The sequence below is a fragment of the Rhizopus microsporus genome (assembly GCF_002708625.1).
Source record: "Rhizopus microsporus ATCC 52813 unplaced genomic scaffold scaffold_7, whole genome shotgun sequence".
Taxonomy (NCBI): Eukaryota; Fungi; Mucoromycota; class Mucoromycetes; order Mucorales; family Rhizopodaceae; genus Rhizopus; species Rhizopus microsporus.
The window spans coordinates 82,510-94,848 of NW_019671922.1; the positions used below are offsets into that span (position 1 = coordinate 82,510).

The 12,339-nt window shown below is 37.6% G+C and overlaps 3 protein-coding genes across 3 annotated transcripts in view; all 3 read left to right on the forward strand.

Moving 5' to 3' along the window:
• Nucleotides 1-1,149, forward strand: part of RHIMIDRAFT_280628 (uncharacterized protein) — a 7,149-nt gene extending 6,000 nt beyond the window's left edge. Inside the window, exons 2-6 of the mRNA XM_023612929.1 lie at nucleotides 19-223; nucleotides 274-392; nucleotides 445-491; nucleotides 549-714; nucleotides 764-1,149. Coding sequence (XP_023466571.1) covers nucleotides 19-223; nucleotides 274-392; nucleotides 445-491; nucleotides 549-714; nucleotides 764-980 — 754 coding nt within the window. The 3' untranslated portion in view covers nucleotides 981-1,149. The remainder of the gene's footprint in view (nucleotides 1-18; nucleotides 224-273; nucleotides 393-444; nucleotides 492-548; nucleotides 715-763) is intronic.
• A 3,488-nt stretch (nucleotides 1,150-4,637) lies between these two features.
• On the forward strand, nucleotides 4,638-5,193 carry RHIMIDRAFT_125734 (uncharacterized protein). The gene is made up of 3 exons (XM_023605466.1): nucleotides 4,638-4,741; nucleotides 4,796-4,914; nucleotides 4,961-5,193. The coding sequence occupies exons 1-3, from the start codon at nucleotides 4,652-4,654 to the stop codon at nucleotides 5,070-5,072; spliced, it is 321 nt and encodes a 106-aa protein (XP_023466572.1). The 5' UTR covers nucleotides 4,638-4,651; the 3' UTR covers nucleotides 5,073-5,193.
• A 2,577-nt stretch (nucleotides 5,194-7,770) lies between these two features.
• On the forward strand, nucleotides 7,771-9,575 carry RHIMIDRAFT_291472 (general substrate transporter). Its single transcript, XM_023613812.1, has 2 exons — nucleotides 7,771-8,048; nucleotides 8,102-9,575. Exons 1-2 carry the CDS (start codon nucleotides 7,840-7,842, stop codon nucleotides 9,408-9,410), a joined length of 1,518 nt encoding a protein of 505 aa, XP_023466573.1. The 5' UTR covers nucleotides 7,771-7,839; the 3' UTR covers nucleotides 9,411-9,575.
• The last annotated feature ends 2,764 nt before the right edge of the window (nucleotides 9,576-12,339 follow it).

Genomic DNA, 12,339 nt, shown 5'->3' on the forward strand with positions numbered 1-12,339 from the left:
CTATGCAGTCATAAGATGGTTTGGATTCGATCAATTCGTCCCCGAAGCGACAGTAACGTCTTACTGGATGTCTTCAAAAGCATTCTTCATCATTCGCTTCATCCTCACTCTTTATTCTACCATTGTCATTTGGACAGATATTGGAGTGACAGGGCCTTATATGAAGTACTTTTTCGACATGTTCACTCACTTAACCTTCATCGGTCTCCACGCATACTTGGTTGTAAGTACAGCCTTTTTGTATTTTATGAAGTTTTTTAATGTTACAAATAGACCTCCACTGTATACCACTTTCGATACTTGCATTCAAAAAGCCTAGATTTCTACTTTAATCAATTCACCATTCTCAATTATCTTTATGTTTACCTCTATCACACCGTAATCACGTTCAAGTAAGCTATTCTTTGCTTTACAAACATCTTTTCTCTAATATATACAATATAGCATTGTCACACCTGTTGTTTATTGGAGCATTCTACGCGGCTCAGCCAGTAATGTATTTTTTTTTTATGTAAGGATTTAGCTCACCTGCCTTTGTTCCACAATAGCATCTGGTGTTTCTGCCTGGATAAACACCTCAGTCCACGGCGTTTCATTTTTCCTCATGATCTTTGATGTCATTCTCGGCAGACAGAAAGTGATCATTCATATGATCCTGCCTGTCTTGTTCACTGTGATTTTGTACATGTGTATGACATTCATCATTCACGCCACGTAAGTATATAGCAAACAAACAAGGACAATGATCTAACCTTTTTAAAAGTCAAGGATTTTGGGTATATCCATTTTTGGATTGGAGTCAGGGTGGACGCGCAGCAATATGGTATGTTGCTGTAGGTTTAATTGTCGTTGCCTCCTTTTTCATTCAATGGCTGATTCACTTTGTTCGTGATTTCGTTGCTCGAAAGACAGGCAAACAGGGATATGCAGGTCAAGTGGATGCTCAGAGTAAGCTAGAAACTTCACTAGAGGAAGCTTAAAGCATGAACATGTTATAATCCTATACGTTTATTTTATACACACATATATTATATATATGTACAAGTCTCTTTGTTGTGTACTTTTATCATGAATCCTAAATAGCTATTACCAACATAATCGTTATCACTACAACTACTACTGCTACTGCTACTGCTACTATTACTACTATTACTACTATTACTACTATTACTGTTATTACTGTTATTATTATTATTATTGCTATTGCCTATTCATATGCTGATCTGGTAATAAATAAGCCATCCATTCATCCAATTCCATACTACTAGGCATTGCCCAGAAAGGGTTATCTGGTCTGTTTCTAAACGTTGTCATTGGTGATTGTTGATGATGCTGAGTTGACATGACAGGGTTGTACTGTGTATTGTTCATAATCTGTGGAGGTGAGCCTAATAATAAGCTATCTACTACATTAAACGATGTACTATGTATTGGCTGCTGATATTGCATCATAACATTATGATTACTACTGCTTCCATTAGATATGGGCAATCCATTCATTGTTGTTTGTTCATATTGTGGTAGATTGAACTGTCTTAATGAAAATGGATCTGTCTCTAATAATAAGTTTGGGGCTGCTGACTGTTGCTGGTGTTGTTGCTGTTGATTATAATGAAGGCCATTGATCCAGTCATCTGCTGATGAACATGACTGACTTGACGGTATGCAGCTTTCAGTATCAGATAGCATGGTGATTGAGCTACCAGGATTAGGCGATGTTCTAGAGGGAGAAGAACAAAAAGCAAGACGATGATTCATTGACTCTTGATCAAATGCCTCCCGTGGCCCTTTTTTCTTTCGCTTTCGTTCAGGTTTAGTCGCAGGTTTATCTTGTAGTATATCGATTCCACGCGCCTTTGCTAATTCGAGAAGCAAATCATGAAGTTTAGAAGCGTTATAGGACACTTTAGAGAGTCTTTCAACAACGTAGACAGCCTTTGCCAAATTTGATTTTGCAGCCTCTGCAATATCATGATCTTTGTTGGTAGCATTGTAAATGTGAATCAATGAAGCTGTAAACACTGGGTATATGGCAAAGTTCCAAGAGACAAGTAAAAAATCTCGGTAATGCATCCTTTCGGCAACCTCTACACAATGTGTCGCTGCACATGTACATATATTCAAAGAAGACTGCGATGAACGATTTCCTTCGTCATTTTCGATAAAGGGCCGGTGAAGAAGGATTAAGAGTGTGTAGTAACAGAGATGAATAATGGCTAAAAAACAAGATTAACCCTTTTCTCTGTGCAATAATATCATTTTTACCTGACATAGACATAAGTGGTGCGTTTCCTTGAGCATTAGGTCTACGTGTGCTGTTGGAAAACTGTAGCGAAGGAGGTAAAGCCGCTCTCCACTCTGACAATGCCCTGTCCAAATAGGCAACGATTGCATCACTACCATGTTCTTGGCTATGCTTCTTGGCTAAAGGCGTATAAAGGCCCTGGAGAATTTTGCCCAAGATTTCCGAAAGCTTGGCGATTTGCACAAAGGGTTGATAAAGAGGGATACTCTCACTTGTCACCTTCTTTGCCATATTCTTATCCAAGGATGGGAATGTCGGAATCGTCTGATCATGATCGTCCATCACTTCTTCCTGGTTTGCCAAATCCTTGGGATAGCTTTCATCACAATCCTCATCCAAGATCGTCTGAGGTTTACCCGTGGCTGCAGCAGACCATCTATCAAGAATATAAGTTGACCACCATATTCGCTTACGCGCCTCTTTCTCGCTCTCAGGGATTGGCCATTGATCGCTTAATCGGTGCAGTCCAACATGCTGTGCCTACATTGCAGTTTTTTAATGACATAGTGATGGCATGTTTAGTCTTCCTCCCTTACCATACGAACCGCCTAAATAAATAAATAAGAAAACTAATTGAAGAGAGATATACGACTTACCACACAATTGAGCAGCCATGAACTTGCGATCTTTTCATCCCAACTTGCTCTGTGGTTATTAGCAATGGCAATGGCTTGAATAGTCGATATGGATGGACAATATCGATCTTTTAAAAGAGTCACTACATTCTCAAAGAACTGTTCGGACCATCCTTTCTTTAGTTCGATATGACTACAGTAAGGTATTTCATCACCAAACGCCTTGCAGGTTTCAATATAACGAACTGCAGCGCCAAAGATAGAATTCAAAAGTGGCGCAGCGGGATACTGATCAATTTCTCCACGATACTGTTTCAAGAAGAGCACTTTGTTGAGTACAGGCAGTGCTGGATGAATATAGGCAAAATATCTACTCTCTTTTCCTGATTAATATCAGCAATATTAGCATTGTAAACATCTTACACTTTCAGCAAGGCGTCACTTGTCGTTTTATCAACACCAGTCGCTCTGTATATCCAATCATTGACGCCCTTAATACTTTCTCCGGGATTCAATGCACCAAGACGCTGAAGTAACTGTTGATTTGATATATTAGGGCTCGGTTCATACTCAAAAATGCTGTCACCCAACCGCTTAAATCTCCTTCCGAACCGGTAATTGCTCACATCAATTTTTCGCAGCATTGTAGGTAATGAGCTAAGCTCGCATATATATCGCATGCTTCCTTCAGAGGCTATCGATAACAATTCGACCGGCATTGTATACTCTTGTTCGTTATCTTCCTTGAGGGTGATCACATTTTCAGTTGGAGCTTTGCCAAAGACTCCATCTTCACTATCTCGTCGTGTAACCCGTTCGGCGCCTGGGGGGCTCCTATCACTGGATGCATGACCCTCCTCAGGGGGAGGTATACTGCCAGTCTTTTTTTGTGTCAATTCGTCCAACATGGTCTCCATCTTTTTTAATCTAGTCTCCAATACTTCAACATAGCTGAGAGGGAAATATATTAATCTTTATCTTATCAAGTATATATATCTTATTTACCCTTTAGGTGGTCCACGTTTTTTCGCCCTATAGGATACTAGTGTCAATATAGATTTATACAATTATTATTCTTATTTACGTGTCATTAAATGTGCATTCATAATGTGCGCTTTGGCAATATTTGCATTTATCAGCGAGACCAATTAGCTCACATTTTATCTTTTTTCGTCTACATACATCACTAAAGGGTATACACTGTATAAGTAAAGACATGAAAAATTAAAGATTGTATGTACCATGCTCTACTTGTACGTTTGCGTTTGTTTGGATGATCGTCTGGTTTCCCTGGCAGCTGCATTGGGTAATACATTGGATACGGACAAGGTTGTATCGGCCTTAACGGCGGTAGATTATATGTTGGACTTCTCTGATAATCTGATGACATTATTCTATGATGTTGAGAGTATGAATGATCCATCCTAGCTGGAATAACAGAGAAAGAGAGAGAAAAGTGTGTGTGTTTAAAGAAATTAATGACTAAAAATTTTGTTCCATATGCTAACAGTAAAATTTTCTCCGCAATTTTTTCGGTCTATGTATAGGACCGACGCTCTTCTTTTTTTGGCATATGGTAAAGCATACACACACACACATACATGTTTATAAACAAACAGTCATTTCCAAGGTTTGTTCTTTATATGCACATTAGGTAGACTTGATCAATTGAATCCCTAGAAAACTGTCCAAAAGTGGACTTTGAGAGATGCTTGAATAAATTTCCTAATTAAGAAATACTTTTTTTTTTTCTCTTTCTTTTTTCTTTAAAATGACACCCGAAGATATTGTTTTACAATTGAAGCGTAATGGCACTTTTGATGACTTGAGAAAGAGATTATTATCCGGCTTTCAGCATGGAGTATGTACAGTAGCTTATATTGATTATTATGCATTTATTAAAGCAATACATTAGGAACAAGGAAAAGAATTTACCGACAAGTTAAACGCATTTATGGCAGACATGATTTCCAAAGATCCTTCATTGCTAAACTCTACATCGATTTATGACAAAATCACAAAGGAACTGGAAAGGTATGATATTTATAAGTAAAACTTTGATAATGACAGAGGTGTTTAGGTCGGGCATTTATCAAACTTTACGACAACAAGTACTACAAGAGCTTCAAACAGATTATTATCAAAATAGAATCGCAGAGCAAGTAAACATCGTCTGCCAAGACACAGAGTAAAGCCAATTGGAAGCACATTATACCCATACTTGCTGAATTTATTCAGACAAGTAATATCATACATGTATGTAGCCAATTTTCAATAAACAATAGAATACGAGAGAGCATCTGGATAGACAAGCTAAGAAAAAAAGAATCTTGTAAAAACAGAATCGAGCATAGAGGAAGTCTGTTTTTACAATGCTCAAATTAAGCTTTTTTTTTTGGTCTAGTTATGAATAGATCCAGCGTCAATAGCGGTTTAGAAAACAGGTATTCGTTTATTATCCTCCAAGTAAAAACTTGAAAAGTTTATAAGAAGGAAAGCAAAAGGATTCATACTATGCCCACCGTTCCTTCCAGTCTTTTGAAATGATATTTTGGGAAGACGGATTACTCCGGGTTAAGTACGTGAATCGAGATGTGATCTGTTCGATTGCGGATGTAAGGGATAGCTACTCCCTTGCCTTTCTGTGTACATAAACTTGTGATTGAATCAATTATTTGGGTCTTTGCTAATGGTTGCCTAAAGTTAATGCTAACTTTTTGATCTCAGTGCCAACTTTCTGCATGAAATTTGAAATGGTCAATATCAGTAAAAGTAATGGGATAGGATGAACAATCTAGTGTTATTCAAGTATAGAGTTATGTAATTGGAAAGATGCTTGATATAAGACAATGACCTTACCGGTTGTAATGTGGTTTACCTTATACTTGAAAGTCACAAGTGTGAGGGTTTGGTGAATGATGACTAATCTTAACTACATTCAGCGCATGTAAACTACAGCTGCAGCAGATATAATGCATAGAGACAATCTTTGATACACTATGCGATAGACAATTTGGGCAGTTTAAAGTTTTGTGTTCCAAACATGCTTTCGCTATTCTCCATTGGAGACAAAGAGTAATAAAAGAGCACAGTTAAACATTCTTATATTGAATCAACATCTGAATGAAAAAAAAATGCATGGCTGGGCAAACCAAGGAAGAGAGTTCTGCTACGACCTTTCCTTTTTTTTCTGCTTACAGAAAAAAAGGAGCGGAACAGATGAAGGAAATGTTTTGTGATTTCTACCTTGGAAAAAATCGGGCAAAAACTGTATAAGGCGTGAAAGAAGGGGAATCGTCAGAAAGTAAAACTTGTATCGGCTTAAGACCAAATTAAGCTTTTTTAGTTTACTTTTAGTCCACTTGCGCACAGATCAACCATCAATGGCGCTAAAAGCTATAGCGTCGTCTATCATTTGCTGTTATCGCTGGTTTAGCATATAAAATAATATCCGCTATCAGTTACACCAGGCAGACCTCATTGTTTTATACGAGTCCAAATAAACAAAATAAACTTTATATTTATCCTTTGCATCTCTCTTTTTCCCATGGTAACAAACTTTCTCTGAAGTTCTCTTTTTGTACATGATACTTTTTTGCGTAGCAATAACCATGCTTCCTCGGGAAAGGAGTAGGCCCAGCCACTTGAGGATAAAGAATAAAGTCGGGAACTCTTTTGGATAACATAAAGATGATTGGATGGGTATAGGACTCCAGCCTTATTTAGTCCTTTAGCTGTCTGGTGATTATTGCTCTACCCTAGGACAGAATGTTCAAAAGAAGAATATTCTAATCAAAGACCGATCTGAAACGCTCATAATTCAGCTCTAAAGTGGTCCCACTGTGTTCATCTTTTTGAGTAGCAGATAAGGACGTTATTTTGATTCGCTTGTAAAGACTATATCATATATTACTTTCTCATCAAGTAGTAAAAAAAAACCACCGAATAATGGCCTGTTCGCCCTTGGGGAAAACGGTTAAAGCCGATCCAATAAGAAAATTTTTTCAGGGACTTCTTTTCTCAACTGGAAATAGAAATTACCCTTTGTCGAGTTTTACGTAATACCATACGCGTTGTCATCAAACCCCAGTAAAAACTGTTTTTATTGAATATTATTACTCATTTTTGGTTTACTTGAATATTGGACTATTTTATTACTCTACTTGGATGTTACCTTTCCATAACTTACAACTCGTGAACCACGTTGTCTAGGTCGGACATCTTCGGGAGCTGTCAACCGATCCCTTCCAGCATTTTTACTTGTTTATTCGTGATTTTCCCGCCCCAGATTAATATATTGGTATTTATACTCCAGTTACACAATCCAGACAAGTTTTTTCTTTTTTCAAAGGATGCACAGAGTGCAGAGTTCTATGCATTTGTATTATTTTCATATGAACATTTGAATCAAATGTTGTAACCCAATATATTTAATACTTTATAATTCAAATAATCATTCTAACGGCGATATACATCCGAAAGCCCCGTAGCAGGGATCGATTTTCGAGAAGGAAAAAAAGTATGACCACTATTCATAAAAAAGGGTTGTCTCCCAAAAAGGAAATCATGAGATGTTGGTTTACCTACTTTTCATTGGTGAGGAGAGGTGCAGCAGTTTGTTTTGTTTTCGGTGATTGATTTTATTGTACTCTGCCAAGAGGAAGCAACAGTAGAAGAAAAGACAATGAACGACATTGAAGAATGTTCTGTTTATGTGAATGTACAATGAGCATGTTTACAATGAAGAAGTGTAAGCTTGTGTAATTCGTTACTATGGAAAGGCAAGAGGGGTTACAGGAACACGGATTGAAGCTCAGATCGACTGCTGAATAACTCGGAATAATATGGTTGGACATTGGTTTTTTTTTGTGAAAACATATAAAAGTGGCAGTGAGTTCAATTGATCCCCGTTTTCTCCAGCCATTATTTGATCTTTTTTAATATCTTTTAATTTTTAATATGGATTCAAGGAACGCTTCTCTGAGGCCCTTTGTGGTCTTTTGCGCAATGATCGCGTCATTAGGTGCTTTCAATTCTGGTTTCAACACTTCTTCATTGAATATTCCCGGAGGTGCTGTTAGAAACTGTCCCGGTGTAGCACCTGGTGTAGTCACTTACTATCCAAACTCTCCCTTACCTCAGTGTCTTCCAATGAGTGATTGGATTTGGTAAATATATCATCACATGTTCAATTTATCTTGTATTTACTCTTTATCATTAGGGGTGTTGCCACTGGTATGTTTGCCGTCGGTGGTCTCATCGGTGCTATGGCTAACAGTTACATGGCCAAGAGATTTGGTCGTCGTGATTCCATGCTTATCATGAACACTTCTTTCTTCATTGGTGCTATCTTACTTTCTACTGCTACTACCTCTGCTCAATTCGCTATCGGCCGTATCTTTGTTGGTATTGCTTCTGGTTTCATGACCTGCGTTGTTGGTATCTATGTCTCTGAAATTTCCCCTCCAAAGTACCGTGGTGCTCTTACCGCCATTCTTCAACTTTTCACTACGCTTGGTATTCTGCTTATTGAAATTATCACCCTTGGCTTGAACTCTGCTGTTGGATGGCGTATTGCTGTCATGATTACTGTTGCTCCCGCCATCATCCAAATGGTCCTTCTTCCCTTCTGTGCTAGATCTCCTCGTTGGTTAATTGGTGAAAACAGAATTGATGAAGCTCGTGTTGAGTTCTTGAGACTTCGTAACGGTGATATCGAAGCTGAATTCACTGATATGCTTCTCGGTCTTACCAAGAAAGGTGAAGAAATCAAACCTGCTCCTGAATCTGACAAGGACTCTGCGGCCGGTTTCGATGACTCTGTTGCCAAGGACGCCGCCTTTGAATCTGAAGCTCAACTCAACATCCTCCAAATTGCATCTATTCCCGTCTTGGCCTTGCTCGCTATCAAGATCTTTGTTGTTCATGCCCTTTCTCAATTGACTGGTATCAACGCCATTATGTACTACTCTACTACTATCTTTGAAGCCTCCTTCGGTGACAATGCCAAGTATGTCACTATTGGTGTTGGCGCTTTGAACGTCGCTATCACCTTTGTTGGTCTTGCCCTCATTGACCGCTTGGGTCGTAAGACACTTTTGCTTATTTCTACTGCTGGTATGTGTATCTGGCAAGTTGTGATGACCATTGGTATGAAGTACAACGTTGCTCCTCTTCAAGTCGTCTGTATCATGCTTTACGTCGCCTTCTTCGCTATCGGTTTCGGTATGGTTCCTTTCGTTATCCTTGCTGAGTCTTTCCCTACCTACGCCGTTGGTGCTGCTTCTGGTGCCTGTTTGGCCATTAACTGGCTCTGTAACTTCATCATTGGTCTCATCTTCCCCACCTTACTTAGTGCATGTGGTCCTTATGCTTTCTTGATCTTTGCCGGTCTTTCTCTGGTTGCTTTCGTTTTCATCTTTATCTTTATTATCGAAACCAAGCAAAAGACTATTGATGAACTTGGTCGTCAATATGGTTGGTATGGCATCAACATCCAAGAAGCTCTCAAGAAGACTCCCAAAGCATAAAGGATATCATACTCATTTTACTATTATTTTTACATAACTTTACACTTTATTATAATTCATTTGTATTTTTAGCCGCCCTTTCTTTTTTTCTAATCATTGTTAATCTCTTGCACGTTTTTGATGTATGTAAAAATAAAAACCTTCATGTAAAAAGTTAAACATTGCACACATCCTAATTCAATATCAGAAAAAGCGTACTTTACTCATTTTGGTACTCTTTGGGGCTCCACATTTCATCCTTTACACGTTCTCTTTTCTTTATTTTCTTTTTCTAAGAAAACTCCTATTCAAATTGATGGCTAAATATTTAACAGTCGAGGTGTTCATTTATCCATCTTCAAGAAACAATTCATACTTTCTTGCTAGATGAAACTCACAATACTAAAAACCAAATGCTAGCTCATTTTCTGTCATTTGACGTTATGTTTGTATGGATTTTACTCTCTTATAGAACAAAGGCTGAGGATAAGGCTATTACGAAAAAAAAAAAAAAGAGCCCGTATAATGATACTATATCGCCAAGTTCCTTCTCATTTTTCCTATCAACATGCGGCGAGTGTGATGAAGTGCCAACTCACAATATTGAAAGGATACAAACCCGGGAAAATGAGGCTAACAAGAAGGATATACCTGTACAGCCTTTATAAGATCTCTATACGTTGTGTTAGATCGAATATCTTTACGGTATCTGCGTACATAGTACGCTGAAACAAGCTCAAGGATTGTATTTGCTTCAAGAAAGGCATCAAATAGATCAATTGTAGTATTGTTGTAGGGCATACTAACGTTGAGCAAATTGGTTAAAAGAAAATGCGCACATTTTCATCAGGTTCAGGAGAAGGTGGTGAAGACGACGCTGATCGTTAAGATAATAACTAATCTACGCTTACAAACCCACATTTTATATGAATTTACAATCAAGAAATAGGCTACAAACACTACATGCGGTGTATATTAACTAGGGGAAAGAAAGATTGAGATATTAACATAAGTTTGTTTTCAATATATCTCCTTTTTATACTATGTATTACAGCACCGGCTCGTAAAAAGAGAGTAGACAAAAAAACCAGCGACCTTCTGTAGATGTGCTACCAAATGATTTATGAAGCCGCGTTTCATATTAATATGAGAAATAATTGAGCTAGATCAAAAAGTGGCAGCACTGCTATAGTAAAACAACCAAAAACTAGAGCACAGTCTCATATCATTATCGAGGCTATTCACTCATCTAGCGTTGTTCACGTTGTCATAAGAAAACCTCCACCAAGAAAAGAAACATAGGCTGCTGAAAAAAAAAAAAAAAAAAAGGGAGGTGAACTAGTGTGCAAATAAGCGCGTGCAAATAGCAAATCAAATATGACGACGTAGGCCTTTCTTTTTTTAACAGCAATTTTTTTTTCCTTTTTATTATTTTTCCTTGTGTTGAACATTTTCAGAGCAAAGGAATCTACTTGTTCTGCGCAAGTGCGGGTAGTAGTCTGCGGACGCCCTAAGTGGAAGTGATAGGACCAGAGGTTGCTATATATATCGAAGCAATTCGTTTATATAGACTATCATGAGTAGCGTATGCCTGAATTATTATATGTAAAGCAACATAGGAAAAACATGTCTCCAAATGCTCTATTTTAAAAGAATCATATTTTTGAAATCATGGAAAAGTCAATAAATTTTGTTGTGATTGATTTTATTGGTGAAGGTGATGTTCAAGCTAAACAAGACTTGAAACCTCTGTCTATCAAGATGAAAGCGACATTTCTTATCCAAACGCCAGCCTGAAGCTTTGTCCTGTTGACCATGAAGCCATCGAGCAGCACTTGCTAAAGCCATGGAGCTTTTCGAATTCTCAAATGATGAAGCTAATTCCGGTATTCCCAAGACTACTCAGTCTAAATTGAGGTATGCTTCTACTTTTGCTTTTGCTCTTATCTACTCTCAATGTCGTTAAAAATAAGCTTTTATCTTTGTGTCCATGTTAAATTGATATTAAAGATATGATTCCCACATACAAAACTGAGATCTAAAGCACCACTCAAAAACGAAATACTTTTATATATTTGAGTTTAGACATTTTATGTTAAGAAAGCAATATTATGCTGATGTTGGGGAAGCTACCTCTATTACAGAATTTTGCAGAGACACTTGAATACAGAATATGTAATAGGATATGCTACACTAGAGAATTATTTGGTAATTACCACAAGGTATTACCATTGCAGGTGAAGAAGTATTTTTGTTTCCTATTTTTGTTGAGCCTTCTCCAGGGTTAGGCGCCCCTCACTCCATATGCGTCCACATAAGAACTTGGGCTGTTTGACGGTCAAAACCATCAGTGTAATTACTCATAACAGTAAAAAAAGTAAACATGAATAAAAAAAACCATAATGTTCTGAAAACCAAGTAAAATTCGTGGTAAAGTTTGTCATAGACGTTTGTCGTGTTTTATTATTTATTATAGCATTTAATGATTTGGCGTTTGGAATGAGTACAAAAGCTATAAAGATCACTGATGAGTACATCATTGCAGGTATTGCCAATCCTACTAGATAAATTTTCTTCACTCATAAGCCGATCACGCTTCATTTTCCCTTTAACTATTACCCAAAATTGCTCAATGGGGTTCAATTCAGGTGAATAAAGAGGTAGGCACATGACTTTGTAGCCTTTACTTTCAATTTTCCGTAACTTCGGCTTAAATTTATGAATAGAAGCATTATCCATAACGATGTAACTTCCCTTAAAAGTTTCATCAAGATCCATTACACTAAGAAGTTCGTTCATAAACTTGATAAAATGAGCAGTAGTCGTGCCTTTTGACGTTGGCTTATTATCGGCAGGATCTTCGTCAACTTCTGGATCCTCTGTACTAATCTTGGTTGCGGTTCTCTTCTTCCACTATTATCTTTTCTCTCTCTTTTTTTTTTTTTTTTTT